Here is a 16,084-nt window from a genome sequence, read left to right on the forward strand (position 1 = left end):
TTTGTGAGAGTTTCGGATTTAAATTAAACAATTGTGGAAGGGTGACAGACAGAAAAACAGAAAATCGTTGAGTTATAGTGGAAGCAGAAGTAATCTCCAATATCATCTTAAACGTTTTCATCCTTTCCAAGGTAGATCCATGTCTATTAATGTTTCTACTTCCAGCTCATTTCAATCAATGTTGGGAGCACCTAATAGTGAAACCTGTATGATGTAGCAATGGTAATAGCAATACGCGCGAAATTTTCCAGTTACTTTCTTTGTACATTTACTTATCTAGGTGTCTAAAGTACCATATTTAAGCGAAATGTGGATCATTGTGCGTAATATGTCAGTAACCACAAAATATACCTCTGTTGCAAAAACTATGAAAAATGTATAAAAATTGTTCATGACATCTGTTTCAGTTATACATCTTGATTACACAACTTTTAACACTATCACTTCGGAATATGTACGATAAGAACTTTCTTGTGTTAAATTTTAACGTACCTTGTTAACTTGTTTCGACCTATTTTGGGTCATCTTCAGAACTGGTCGTTGTTGGTCTTGGCACCTCGTTTCCTGTGAGGGTGTGTTCGTAGTGTAGAATCAAAGATTGTATGTGTTTTGAAATTGAGTTGTGTGTTGAGAATATCGTTGGGGTGTGTTTTCGTGTGTCTGTATATTTCATATTGTTCTAGTGTGTTGAGTTTCTGGCTTTTTGGTTGGATGTGCAGTATTCAAAGTATACAGAAAACCCACAACAACAACACACATACACAACACATCCAACCACCCCACACAACACAAAGAAGCTGCATTCCGAACAATGGTACACAGACTACTCAACATACCAATGAACCAACAGGATTACTACGAAGAACTAAACACAATCAAATACATAGCACAAGAAAACTGATACAACCCCAACATAATAGACAACATAATACGTAAGACAAAACAAAACCATAAAAAAACAGAATAATACAACACAAACACAAGAACACAAAAAATACATCACACTAACATGCGAAAACAAAAACACACATAAAATTGCAACCTCATTCAAGAAATTAAATTACAACATCGCATACAGAACAAATAACACTCTACAAAAACATCTCAACACACAAACAAACCAATACAACCACACAGGCGTATACAAACTCAAATGTAACACCTGCAACAACTTCTACATAGGACAGACAGGCAGATCATTTCAAACACGTTACAAAGAACACATCACAAATGCCAACCACACCTACAGAGACATCAACACAGACATGGAAATACTGCACATCCAACCAAAAAGCCAGAAACTCAACACACTAGAACAATACGAAATATATACACTAAAACACACCCCAACGATATTCTCAACACACTATTTCAAAACACATACACTCTTTGACTCTACACTACGAACGCACCCTCACAGGAAACAAGAGGCACCAAGACCAACAACGACCAGTTCTGAAGATGACCCAAAATAGGTCGAAACATGTTAAAATTTAACACAAGAAAGTTCGTATCATACATATTCCGATGTTTCAGTTAATTTGTCAATTGCTTGATAACATCAATATTTCTGCATTATCTTTATGGATGTGTGTACACTCACTTTTACTATATCAATGGTTTTCGTAAAAAGATCGATTTCTGTAGTTGAGCTGTATGTTACAAAATTGTTCGATATTTGCTGCAGTTTGTTGTGCTGGAAGCTATATCTGGATGCAGAGAGGTTTTGGGAGGACTAGTAGAGGACCACAGTGAATTTGGTACGAATTGTTTGCAAGCGGAGTGGTTTCCTACATCTAGTGTGGGGGGGGGGGGCTTTTCTGCAAACACGAAAATACTCAACTGACAAGTTTTACAATTTTTTCCTGCAGGCAATGTACCTGTAGAAACTATACATTTTATAAAATGTTATATTAAACGTAAAATAACACATTTGACAACTTATTTCACGAAATACCCACCGAAATCACCCATTTTATTTCACTAAAAAATATGGTCTCTAGATAAACATCGATAAAATTAAAAATGTTTGTAAATATGTGTGTTCTTTATAGCATATTATGACTTATAAAATGATATTGGATGTTTTTTTTTTCAAACTGACAAGCACTGTTCAAAATCTATTGAAATTCGATTAATCAATTAAAGGCATTTAGTTAAATGATGGAAATTTTTAGTCTCTTGACAGCTCTAACATAAATATGCTATCGAAATTATTATAGTCAAGTTTAGCTTTATCATTTCATACATGAACCAAAAATATGGAAAATAAATTACCCGAATTTGTAGAATGTGGTTTTTGTTCCTATACATGCGTAAGTGTCATAGTGTTAATATAAAACATAAATAGAAATCAATTATATTCTGATACTTAAACGTGAATACATAAAATGTTCTTGAAACTCTTCACCTATTAGTATGCATGATACGAGGGGGATCCAGGAAATAACGACCGTTCGCGCATACCCGCCGCGCAGCTGACTCCCCTTCCTTGTTTGAAGGTCAACTGTCTTCCTTAACATGTGTTCTCATAATGTTGTGAGTACTGGTTGCAACAAGGCGCCATTGTGCATTTTGTGTTACTTCAAAATGAACGACGTGATTGATAATCCCGCCGACTGTGAGGTGAGGAGTGTGATTCGATTTTTGAATGCCAGACATTTGAAACCTGCATAAATTTACCGGCAATTGAAAGAAGTGTATGGGGATACTGTAATGAATGAAAGAAATGTGAGAAAATGGTGCGAAATGTTCAACAATGGGCGAACAAATGTCCACGATGAAACTCGACCCGGATGCCCATCACTCATCACAGAAGACCTGAAGACTAAAGTGAACGACAGAATCTTGCAAGACAGGCGCACATCACTCGACGAATTGCATATTGCCTTTCCTGACATTTCTCGTTCTTTGCTTGGTGAAATTGTGTCGCAACATCTACCACAAAATCTGTGCACGATGGGTTCCACGGCAACTGAGTGACCAACACAAAACTCAGAGAATGGCCTCAGCATTGACGTTCTTGATGCGATATCACACAGATGGAGACTCCTTTCTTGATCAAATTGTGACTGGTGATGAGACCTGGTTGTCTCACAACACCCCAGAGACCAAGCGCCAATCACGTGAGTGGCATCATCCCTCATCACCCAAGAAACCGAGAAAATTCAAACAGACTCTCTCAACACAAAAAGTCATGGCTACTGTCTTTTGGGATCGCAAAGGTGTTCTTTTGCTGGATTTCATGCCAAAAGGCACTACGATCAATGCAAATCGTTATTGTGAGACTTTACGAAAACTACGGCGAGCCATCCAAAACAAGAGGCGAGGAATGCTTTCGAGAGGAGTTGTGTTTCTTCACGACAACGCCCGCCCGCACACTGCTGCTTCAACTCGAGAATTGCTGGATCAATTCGGTTGGGAAATCTTTGATCATCCGCCCTATAGTCCAGACCTTGCTCCTAGCGATTTTCACCTTTTCACTAAGCTGAAAGACTTTCTGGGTGGTATGCGTTTTGGAAGTGATGAAGAGTTGAAGAAGACAGTGAACACCTGGCTTAATGAACTGGCGGCAGAGGAGTATAACACGGGAATTCTAAAGCTAGTGAACAGATACGACAAATGTTTAAATGTAGGTGGTGATTATGTAGAGAAGTAAAGGAAGCTTCAGTTATGTAACAGACTTTGTTTTTTCAAATAAATATATATTTTTTTAATTATTACAACAAAACGGTCGTTATTTCCTGGACCCCCCTCGTATATAGCATATTTTATAATTTAATTTCGAATGTAAGGAATATATTGTTGCTGTAATATGGACTGCAATTTTCTTAGTACCAGTATAGAAGAAATTTTGTACTTTTTAAGTCTCTGAACTTCGACAGAAAACAAAACTGAAACATCTTTTGAATCTTGTGCATTTCTGTTTTCTACGACTTTTCATGAGAAAATTATTTAAAATGATTTGTATGTTTTCAAACCATTTAGTAAGTAGAATATTTGCAATAAGAAAGTTATTTAACATTTTTGAAAATCTATTGTTGTGATCTTTATGAAAGAATTACTTTTAGTGATGTAGTTTGTGGAGTTAAAATGTGGATATTAAACACTTAGGCATTTGGGAAGACAAACTTCTGTATTACCAAATTAAAAGTTACATATACAACAAAAAGATAGTAAACTATCAATATTTTAATTAATAAATGTAGTATTATAATAATTATATAAAACATAATTTATAGAACTTCAATTGATACACAGAATGTACCTAGTACGTAATTAAGACAATTGAAAATGAAGGGCAGGACTGAAACAGAATTAACAAGAAGCTATGGTAACCAAGCCATTACAATATTATGTAAAGACAAAGAGAGCTACAAGAAAGAAAAAGCCTTTTTGCATTAAATTGTTCCTATATGAAAGTCGATCTTATTCTGGCTTTATTTGGCAAATTATTAATTTTTTCTTTTATGAGGAACAAATCTGCATTAGGTACATAATTGACATCAGAATGCCATCCTCATGTTGATGCTTGAACTAGAACATTATTTTCTTACAGGACAGGAAAATAAAATAGGTTCAACTTTGAAAAATAAATGCTTTCTCATATTCCCCTTTTAAAACTGTTCCTACAACCCCGAAGCAAAGCCATGTGGCACTGATGTCAGGTTATGTCACACACATCTCACACCTTACCAGTCCCTCTGATAGAGAATGGTATACTGCACCACTGCAAATGAATGCACACACTTCCAACAGTCGGTACTCAATTAGCAGGATCTGTTTTGTTCTGAGACAGTAACACCTCTTCCTCTGCTGATGGAACTCAACATCAATCACTCACTGACCTTGTCTTCAAACATTTCAAAGCTAAGATTGTATTTTACTGGGTTTAAACACACACTGTTCTGCCTGAGGTAGTGGTATTCCAATTGCAATCCACTACAGTAACAAAGAATTTCACATGCATTATTATTGCATTTTCATTAATATGATTTTACAGGTATAATAAATCACAGGGAGATTAATTACATATTCACAAGATTAAAAAAAAAAGTATTCAACAATTAATACCGGCTTTGTTCCCTTTCATTTCACTGCACATATCCCACCTCATTTCTTTGGAGGAAAGCACTCAGCTTCTTGTTGGAACTCCTGTGAGCAACAATCATCGTCAAGGTTGTACAAAATTTTATAAAGTCATCCTAGCCTTGGAGTGTTCAATAATTACAACAAATCAAGGAGTTGTGTTAATGAATAATTAAAAGAGGCATTATGACAAACATTTTACAAAATGTTAAATGATTTTTGCAGAGATTTTCTGCTGAGCATAATGAGAATTTGTATCACTGCAACTATGGTGAAAATACTAATGATACTTTATGAAGTAATAACTTTCTTTTTGAAACGAAATATGAATGTAGCAGAAATAAAACTGGACGGACTTCACTTGAAAGAATGATCATAACTTTGAAGTGAAAGTTGAACCAGAGATGAGAATGATCTGACAGCTCTATATCGGGATAACAGGAGGCAGTGTTTTAAAGCAAGTCTGATGCCATTGGAAAACAGTAAACAACAACAGCATTTAAAAAATGACAACGCTTTATTGTACAGTATAAACAAAGTGCATATTATATTTGGTTGGGAGTTAAAGCACATTATTTTATGTATTTGGATCGACAATTTGCTGTTGCACAGTCTTCATTGTCACTACATGTTCTTGGTGTTCTTGTGTTTTGAGAAGTTAATGTTAATCTGAAAATTATAAAAAGCCAGAAAGGAAAGATTATTTCGCAATTCAATCTCTGAAGAAACCATTCAAACAGAGATAAATGCAATTTGCTTTATTATGACTGTACGATCTCTTATAATTCATTAATTTATCATTATGTGGCACAAAATTGTTAAAAAGAATAGAACACTCCAATTCTAAGATAACATGTACAATTAATTTAGATTTTGAACTCTAAATCTGACACAGAAATTGAAATCTACTGATCTGTCATAGTGACTCAGAGCCACATTAGAAATGTGTCAGCACAATCTGAAGCCGGCATCCCTGAAAATTGTGGCCTTGGTGATGACGGGCGCTTAGCACCAGCCAAATGTGTTGTGAGCAGGTAAGCAGGCCTCTTCACGAGCACAGAATTGCAGGACACACCTTTTTGTACATGCTACATTTCATGGCGAATCATTCTTTTCTTATGAAAGACCGACCTCTGAAAAAACCAGAAACAAATGCAACATGCATCAACTATTATAGAATAAGCAAGGTTGTTTAATAATTGATTTCCTCAAGTCAGCAGCAATAATTATTTCAGTTCATATTTTTCTGGTAACATTTAGTACATTTGAGGCATGCAATTCCAAAATGTCTTCAGTTCTGAATGCTTTTGGGATGTGCATTTATTCCACTTTTCACGAAGATTTTGTTCCTTATTATACTGTTTTCGCTGTAAGAAAAATCCTACTGTAAACATAAGCACGTTGCTGTCATACCCGTGATTGGTTCTCAGTCGAAACACATGACGCAGGAAAATATAGTTCGTATTAGGAAACCACAATCTTGTATTATTTGAAAATAAAACATTGAATTCTAGTTGTTAAATACGATGAAACATTTAACTTAACTCATATGTAAAACGCTATGTAAAAGAAAAACTACTTTTATATTTTATGTACTATGAACGCAGATGAATAACAACAGTAATACCGAGGTAGTCTGTTCTTGTAACAAGCTGGCGTCACTTGAGCTCGTAGTTGTTCACGTAAGCACGTGGTACTGAAGTATGGCTTTTGCATCCTCAACTGTCCATTGTGAAGACATAAGACTTGGAAAATAATTTAATTACAGTAATTATAAAATAAATGTTTCCTAAGCAAACGAATGCATAGTAGTGAGGTTAGGCCTACTTGACGAGTAACGGGAAATGTTTAACATGAAACAGGATGTACAACAGTAAGCGGGAACACTTGCTGAGAATCTATGGCGCCAAACAGTGGCCAATGAAGCCTCACTTCAGTCACGTGCTATTGTTTACATTAGGATTTTTCTTACAGGAAAAAGATTAAATAAATGGAAAGTCTGAATGATTAGGTTAATTTGAAACCTGCACAATTTCATCACCAACATTTTTCATTTTCTTACAGAGGAGTAAGAGAGGAGCCTGGAATTTTATATTGTGAAGACATGCATCCAAATGCTTATACGTTATTTTAATTAAATTACCATAAAACATTTCAAAAGAACTGCTATAAGCTGCACAGAAGAAAGTTTGCTCATATTCTTCCTCATATAATAAGAAAACTTAATGGAAAATAATATATATCTATATACTAACGTTATGGTTTTCTTTTCTATGTTTTTGGGTTCTGGCCTGGCTCTGTTTAGCACTTTCAAGAAATCTGATGTCTTAGCTCTCATACGAGAATGTATGTAGGCTTTAGAGCACTTGATGTGATAATGGAGATAATCTCTGAAGATGTGGATCAAGTTGATGGTGTTATCTCGCGTTGTCCTATTTGTATGTCGTGGAAATAAAACTGAAACATCATAAAAAGCAAATAAATATACAAATTCATCAGATAAACTCACTGTGCCTGCAGTGAAATGTTACTGGAATGGTAATTACCAAATTTATTTATCTATAAAATGCATGGTGTATTTTCAGTACATCCCATCATGCACAATACTTATCAAAAAACAAAAGATTATCAGACTTTGGCCCATCAAAATTTCACCTAAAAGTTAAACTTTCTGTACATAACAAGTAGCTCGTTTTTGGAGCAAATTTTTTTTTGGAGAAAAAAAAAAAGTGTCTTGTAGGACGGTATATATTGTATAATACACCTGTAAAAAAAGAAATATTTAAACCACACTTCTTCAAATTATTGATACCAAAGTGTAGTTTCTTAACTGTTACTGCTTATCTTTATGGTACATACATGTTGGAGCATTGGTAAACAATATGGTAATAGCGACTAGGTAAGTGTTACTTTCAGTCAAGTGTTGACATTGAAACAATGAGAAACTTACCAATGATTATATATACCAGGGAATACATTTTGAAGATTATATTGCTTCCACTAGAGCTCATGACAAGGGCTTTTGTAATTTTAACGCCTGTTCTGTTGTCCACAGATAATCTAATATGTATGACCCTTCACAAGAAATTGTACCTGAAATACCATTAGTAAAATTTTGCTTTTGGCACTCTGTATTCTAAATTGACAAAGAGGGGGTAAAACATCACCCGAAACATGTTAAGTTTCAAATCTACATATTACTCTGTGAAGAGATTTATTAAATCTACATACTTAGACTTCAACAAACAAAATTTGATAACTCAATCCAAAGGGAAAAAATGGAACTCTCTGCATCAAAATCCACAGTTAATTCCCGATTTACCACGAAAATAGTCTGTAGCTGCATTTAGATTGGCAACAGGCCATGATTGTTTGGCCAAACACCTGCATAGAATTGGAATATATCAGTCCCCTAACTGTCCATTGTGCAACTCAAACCAAGAAATGGATTCGGAACACCTCAAAATCTGTGCTTCAGTGGCTGGCCATGATAATATCTTTGAAAAATATTGGAGTGCAAGAGGTCAAATGACTTTATTGTCAAACGCCTGGCATTAGAAAACAACATGTTAAGTTTCAATGCAGCGACAAAAAAAAAAATTCTTTGCTCTTATGACAACAGATTAAACCTGTTATGTTTGCTATACAACACTCTAATCGATTAATATGTACTCATAATTAAACTGGTGGTACATTTATGATTTGTAATTGAAAATGGATGTTGACAAATTAATCAGCTGTGTTTATTTCGAGCCTGTTATGGCATCAAAAGAATAAATCTCGTCATAATAGATAAGTTTTGGGATGACTTGTTCCTCGAAATAGATTCAGCATGTTAGTAGCCTATATTTATTTATTTTATTGGGTTATTTTACGACGCTGTATCAGCATCTAGGTTATTTAGCGTCTGAATGAAATGAAGATGATAATGCCGGTGAAATGAGTCCAGGGTCCAGCACCGAAAGTTACCCAGCATTTGTTCGTATTGGGTTGAGGGAAAACCCCGGAAAAAACCTCAGCCAGATAACTTGTCCCGACCGGGATTCGAACCCGGGCCACCTGGTTTCACAGCCAGACGCACTGACCGTTACTCCACTGTAGCCTATAACACTATAATTTTTTGTAACCTAAAATGGAACTCTCTGCATCAAAATCCACAGTTAATTCCCGATTTACCACGAAAATCGTCCGTAGCTGCATTTAGATTGGCAACAGGCCATGATTGGCTAAACACCTGCATAGAATTGGAATATATCAGTCCCCTAACTGCCCATTGTGCAACTCAAACCAAGAAATGGATTCGGAACACCTCAAAATCTATGCTTCATTGGCCGGTCATGATAATATCTTTGAAAAATATTGGAGTGCAAGAGGTCAAATGAATTTATTGTCAAACGCCTGGCATTAGAAAACAACAGCATAGTTTGAAGCATAAAAAGTTCAGTTGCTATTTTGTCTACTACAGGGACGTCTTTTCAGTTTTATCATTTACTGATGCTTTTATTCCTTCAATGTGAACACCTCAATGTAAGTGCATGCTTCCATTCTCTCTCATATAGCATCAATTCTTCTAGTATAGTTTATTGTCACTCCAACATGTACATACTGTTCTTTTAATTGCTGTAAATCTAAGACACATGACCCACAGCGCCACTTCCCTCAGAGGAACTGATTTAAGAATTCTACTTCTTTAAAATCCATCACCTCAAGCAGGGTTAGAACCTGTGAACATCAGTTCCAAGAGCTAACACAGTATCCACTAGACCACAGAGGACGACTTAGCTATAATAAAGAATGAACGTAATCTGTATGTGCAGAGTGAGATATATTCTTACTCACTTTTAAACGAATAGCATATATTTGAATAGTTATAACATGGAAATGCAAAACATACCAAAAGTTATATAACCAATATTCTCTCCTACTCTAGCATCTGTATTCTGCAACTCTAGAGGAGGTTCCCGATGACTAAAAAGCACCTGCGGTGCCGTATGACTTGCCCGTCTCCCCTCTTTGAATTCTTGCATGAACACTTTTCCAATCACTATGTCATCTTCATCTTTGAAGATTGTACTGAACACAACTGTTACACGATCAGCCTTTGCCTCCACATACCTGTAAAGTATGACATATTCTACAATAGTATTGCTTACTGAGTTTCGTTAATAAACGTGTTAAGAAAGAGAGTACGTACATAGTTTCATCGTTTCTGTAGTTGATAACAGCACGCTTGTGGCCTTCCTCACCTCTCTCTTGGAAATCAAAATACTTCTCAAAGACTGATGCAAAACAATTTCTCTTTAATAACCCAACTTTCTTCACGACTTCTTCCCAGTTTTGAGGAACATTTTCTAAATCAACTAACACTGAAACATTATAGCCTGAAAAATAAAGCAAAAGTATGAATAACATGTAGTTTTCGTACTACTGGGTATTCATTTCAAAGTGTGTCATGACGTCACTGTTGTGAGTCAGTGATTTGAAGCGAGTTTCAGCTTTTATGTCAGAGAAGTTGCCTATTAATCAAGGCATTCAATCTGAACTTGAGAGCATGTACGGTATGACTTGAACGTCGTAGCAACAGATGGCGGTCTGTGTGCTACCATCATAACCTCTTTCGAACTGTGTTTTGCTTGGGCAGGTCGTACGCAGGGTATTTGTTATCATCGGTTGCATATGGCAACATTCCACAATACAAATCAAATGCTCCGTGTCCATGTTGACCGTAGAAGTTAATGTCAAAAAATATTGTATGTAAGTAATCGTCTTAACCCTCTCCCCATATCCCGACAGTAAGAAAAAAAGTCACTCCAGTACGTGTTTCCAAACAGTTCACATTCCTGCCACTACTGGAGTTACCGTACGTATCAGTAAGTACTCTTCAGAATTAACGCTGTACTTGCTAGGCAACTTATCTGGCAAATAGGTAATACACATCTGCGGAAGTGTAGGAAGATTGAATTATCTAGGCTCATCGGCTAGCCACATGACGTCATACAGCCAGCCAAGAGACACTTTGAACTGAACACGCAGTATAATGTGCTATTAAAGTACAGAAGAAATATTTGACTAAAACAGCAGTCATCAGCACGATGCACCCTTGGGCTAGCGTCTCTTACCCGCAGATAAAACACTGCATTATCGTGCATCCGTGGCTGCTGGCGGGTATTCTCTCTCTCTCTCTCTCTCTCCCTTCTGCACGACGGTGCATATTCCGAGACACTCCTTCCTTACCCTTTACCCATTTTAGCGCATGCTTACGACCACTGGACTAAAAGATACAACTTCTCGTCTCTGCATACCAACTTTGTACACGTCTATCGTTTGAGTTTTAGTTCGTGGACCAATGAATGACATGCACTAACTTATATATATATAGACGGAAATTAATTACCATCTTCAACTTGTGTGAGAAGAGAGCCATATTCTTTCTTTAACAACTCATCTGCTCCATGCTCTTGCAGTTCCTTGTAGAACTTCAAAGAGATACTGGTCTGCAAAAATAAATTTCTCGTAATAAAAATTATAACTACGAAATACAGAATACAAAGTGATACTTGTGTTGGGTAGCAATGGGCTGGATTTTTTTGCAATATTTGTACAATGACAAGCGATAAATATAATTATGTCTGTTATCATTCAAAACTTAATTTAAGCTAAAAGCAAAGCTCGATGACAGAAACTGCACTGCTTGTGATACCGTAATATCCAAATTAAAAATTAAATACATACTCTCACTTTCGTTTTGTCACCTCCTACATTAGATATATGGAACAGAACTCCATCAAAGTCAGCAATGGTAATGTCTATCGATTCAGGTTTATGACTGCAACACAGAAAACAGTATGTTAAAGAGCATTAAAGCAATGAACTGTTAAAATATTCACTTTACTGTCCATCAACAGTTGGAGAGCAGTTAGTTCATCACTGTAATACGCTCATTATTTTAAAACATTAAAAATAAATTATAATCAACTAAAGTACTGATAGCGTACGAATTTTACAACGAAAATATATCATATCACAACTTCCTTCTAAGTTATTTCCTCTTTCAAATTGTGAATAAAGTGCACTCCACCCCTACCCGGTGTTCATCGTCACCTCTCGTAATCCATTTCACACCACTGATACATACCCAGCCAAAGCATTTTTGAATTTTAATGTTAGCGTTTCTTCGACTATTCTGTTGTTTATCTCGAGTAAAATCATTATTTCTTAAGTGAGTTAATAACAATTTCATAAAAACATTAATACTATGACTAATACTAAACTGTCCTTGTTGGGTGGATGCAACCGGAAGCTAAGATATTAACATGGAGTGGTGACGATTCTCCCTGGTTGGTGAATTACACCCCACGTGACAGGATATAAACAAATGAAATACTATTAACAAAAGCGCAACGGAAAGCAGATCACACAGTTTCTCAATCGTGGTGGAGTAATGTGTTTCGGCTTATGTACTATGGTTAAATATTTGCTAGGTAGACATCGATAATTACAATAAAGGAAAATACTTAATATGTATCGATTATTGAAGCTAAAAAGATTATGTGCTTCCAATTGTATAGGCGTGACATCACCGTATATTATTTATCCAATAAAACAAACATGCTTAAATTGCTCACACCAACCTTTGTTTACATTGAAACATGGTAAGTTCCTTGTTTGCATACTGCAAATTTACAAAGTTATATGTTGGAACATTTGAAGAAACTGGTAGCAAGAACAAATGTCTGTTATTTGAAAGAACTAGGAACGTCTTCATTCCACGTGCTAGTATAGTACAGGGTTCCAGTCCCCGAGAGTCTCAAGTAGCTACAATGAACTAATTCGGTGTTGAAGGTTTTATTGGTATCATCTCGAGCGCTTCTTTCGAAACGGCTGACCAACATTACTCACGTACAGCTGCATATTATCACCTGTCATTCTTGAATATAGATACCATAGGGTTATTGGTTATTTTACGACGCTGTATCAACATCTAGTCTGAATGATATGAAGGCTATAATGCCGGTGAAATGGTTCCGGGTTCCAGCACCGAAAGTTACCCAGCATTTGCTCGTATTGGGTTGAGGGAAAACCCCGGAAAAACCTCAACCAGGTAACTTGCCTCGACCGGGATTCGAACCCGGGCCACCTGGTTTCGCAGCCAGACGCGCTGACCGTTACTCCACACATACCATAGGTATTATCAGATGAATGAATGAATGTATGTGACTGTCGGCAGTCCTGCATGCTGCACGCACATTCTTAGGTAATTTTCAGCGATATCTGCTTTGAAAAACATTGTCATAAGTTATCTTCCAGAAAGCATTTACTTTTGAGACAGCAAAATTTGTTAATTTTGTTTTACATAATTCTTTAGGCCTATCAGTTTTAGCTCCCTTTTTTATGTTAGGAACTGATTTTAGTTTGAAATTAATCAGCAATGTTTTAAATTAGTGTTGTTGCTTAATTTTGAACATCAAACAGGCTTTATTAGCCAATAAAAAATAAAAGTGGAAGTAGTTTTGTATTTCATTACGTAACTGAGTGTGTTTTCTTAATGTAATTACTGGCAGTATTTCGTAATAAATATAATTTCAGTCCATAACAATTCTGTAAAAAATATAAGCACCCAATAACAGGAAATATAAATAAAGAATGAGATGAGTGTTATAAATTTTAATATCAGGTAATACTCGTAGATACATCACATAATTAGCCTCAAAATTATTCTAATCACTATCCAAACGCCGCACCAATTCAGAGACAGAAGACGAAATACTACTTCTTTTTTTCGTCGCCACTTGAGTCCACACCTCCTAAGTTTATCACAATATTATCTGTTCCACCTTCTGTTAGATCATCCTCCTCCCAGAACTCATTCTCCAATTTTATAATATATAGATGAAATCCTTCACAATCAGAAGGGCTTCAGTGGCTGTAGATATAACAGCATTCCTTGTCACTTCCTGGAGCGTTGTCAGTGACAGGTCCCCTAATCTGTGGCTCAGTGCTAACATGTGGTCTTCCATTGAGGCGGCCCGGGTTCGATTTCTGGCCTTGTCATGGTGGAATTTGTGATGGGCAAAGCAGACATTGGAGTGTTTTTTTTTGGGGGGGGGGATACCGTACTCTGGTTTTCCTCTATCATTCCACCATCTCTCTCCACCTCTCCCTCATTTCATCTATCATCTTAGCAAGGGTCTCTGAGCACCGGTAGAGTGAAGGGGTACATAATTGGTTACAAGCAGTGCAGCGCAAGGCCAAGCAAATCCCCGCCAACTGGCCGCACGTCCAAATGAAGTCATTGTAGTTACATTGTTGTATTATTTTCAGTCTCCCATGGTGGAATTGTTAGTCTCTCTGTCTTCCACTGTGGCGACCTGGGTTCGATCCACGTCTGGGTCAGGAAGGAATTTGTGGTGGATAAAGCAGATGCATGGGGTTTTTCTCTGGGTTCTCTTGTTTTCCCTCACCATTATCATCATCATTACACCAATACTTCACAATCACCCTCATTCTGCGAAGTCCCGAACCAGGCCTCCAAAACAAATAAAAAGTGGCTGTAAGTTTTACACATTTGTGTTTAACTCATAATTGTTCAATTATTTCAGATATACTTTCAGCGAGAAGTGCTGTGTCAATACGATGTCAGTCTACAAATATGTACACTGCGGTTCAAAATAGTACTAAAATTAAAAAGAAGAGGATAAGGAGATCGACAAGGAGATTTGCAGAACTTGTAGAAGGTAAGAATTATTTTCTAACGGTCTTACTAATAAAAACTCTATATACAGACGTTTAACTGTCTTATACTTATACAATGAGTAGCTCTTTATAAGTCGTGTGTAAATTCCTTACTAATAATCACTACATACATCGTGTATAATAGTGATGGGCAAAGCAGATATTGGAGTGTTTTTTTTGGGGGGGGGGATACCGTACTCTGGTTTTCCTCTATCATTCCACCATCTCTCTCTCTCGTTACGAAAGGTAATAGAATATCTGAGGTTCTCTACTGGATCCAGTAGAGCGCTCTAGTGTGGCGTGTTAAATATCGATAGTACAACTGGCTCTAATCGATTACCACACTATATTTTGGTCAAAGAGTACAAGCTACAGCAATATTATTCTAATAATTCTATGATCTTTGGTTTGTTCTTCTGTGGTTACAAGGTAAACATCATCATAAAATGACAGTCGATACGAACAGCTGTTAAAGGGGCGGCCATTTTTTCCCTATATACAACGCTTAAACAAGGGGTTTCGTGTATATAACTACTGCAAAGCAATTCCCATTGTATAGTTACAGCCTGTTTATACGTCCATAGCTTATTCACGGTTTATTAGTAACGTTTTCTGTCTCAACTCTGCATAAGTCTCGTATAAAAACTATACACGGTTTATTAGTAAGACTGTAAGTATATATATTTATTGTATAGCTACGAATGTTATTGTTTGACTTTTAATAAAATAAACGAAATTAGGCAATTATGAAGTTTGACTACTGCGCAGTTTTTTAAATAAGGGCTCTTGATTATAGGATAGTTTGATAAAGTGAAAACAGTGTTTTGGTTTTTATTTTTCGGAAATGACAGGAACATGTTTTTAAATTGTTTATTAGTAATTTATTACGATTTGAAGATTAACTCCATAGATGTAGATGAAATTATTGGGGATCATCAGTGTGGTTTTAGGCGTAATAGATCGACTATTGATCAGATTTTTTGTATTCGACAGATATTGGAGAAAAAATGAGAGTATAAGGGTACAGTAAAAGCCTGCTCCCACTTAGCGGAATTGAATCAAACAGAATTTCTCTTCACAGTGTATTTAAATGGAAGATAGCAGAAAGCGGTGCGTTGAATCGAAACGAATCGAACAGAACAGAATTCATGAGGCTAGAATATTTATTCCACTGCTGGAACATAATTTCTTGTTTCGGGTATGATCATAAGTTCTCGTGAAGCCTTCGTGAGAAAAATAAATGAGCCACATCCATCCTTGGCGA

At 36.3% G+C, this 16,084-nt stretch overlaps 2 protein-coding genes across 2 annotated transcripts in view; one reads left to right on the top strand and one right to left on the bottom strand.

Moving 5' to 3' along the window:
• Nucleotides 1-5,586: 5,586 nt before the first annotated feature.
• Arpc2 (Actin-related protein 2/3 complex, subunit 2) lies at nt 5,587-12,401 on the bottom strand. The gene is made up of 7 exons (XM_069823012.1): nt 12,224-12,401; nt 11,821-11,914; nt 11,483-11,582; nt 10,283-10,469; nt 9,983-10,203; nt 7,344-7,545; nt 5,587-6,221 (listed from the first exon to the last, which is right to left on the bottom strand). The coding sequence occupies exons 1-7, from the start codon at nt 12,295-12,297 to the stop codon at nt 6,194-6,196; spliced, it is 906 nt and encodes a 301-aa protein (XP_069679113.1). The 5' UTR covers nt 12,298-12,401; the 3' UTR covers nt 5,587-6,193.
• An 83-nt stretch (nt 12,402-12,484) lies between these two features.
• The window catches only part of PolrMT (mitochondrial RNA polymerase), a 47,496-nt gene continuing 43,896 nt past the window's right edge, over nt 12,485-16,084 (top strand). Inside the window, exons 1-2 of the mRNA XM_069823011.1 lie at nt 12,485-12,740; nt 14,688-14,822. Of these exons, the coding sequence (XP_069679112.1) occupies nt 12,608-12,740; nt 14,688-14,822 (268 nt within the window). The 5' untranslated portion in view covers nt 12,485-12,607. The remainder of the gene's footprint in view (nt 12,741-14,687; nt 14,823-16,084) is intronic.

The sequence above is a fragment of the Periplaneta americana genome, chromosome 4 (assembly GCF_040183065.1).
Source record: "Periplaneta americana isolate PAMFEO1 chromosome 4, P.americana_PAMFEO1_priV1, whole genome shotgun sequence".
NCBI lineage: Eukaryota > Metazoa > Arthropoda > Insecta > Blattodea > Blattidae > Periplaneta > Periplaneta americana.

Bases quoted from the DNA above. Each gene is read 5' to 3' on its own strand.
- Arpc2 (XM_069823012.1), bottom strand. From the start codon at position 12,297: ATGATTTTACTCGAGATAAACAACAGAATAGTCGAAGAAACGCTAACA. The intron at 7,546-9,982 runs GTATGTTTTGCA...ATGATGTTTCAG, and splicing joins TATTGGTTATATAACTTTTG to TTTTATTTCCACGACATACA. The intron at 6,222-7,343 runs GTTAGTATATAG...TGGTTTTTTCAG, and splicing joins ATAGAAAAGAAAACCATAAC to AGGTCGGTCTTTCATAAGAA.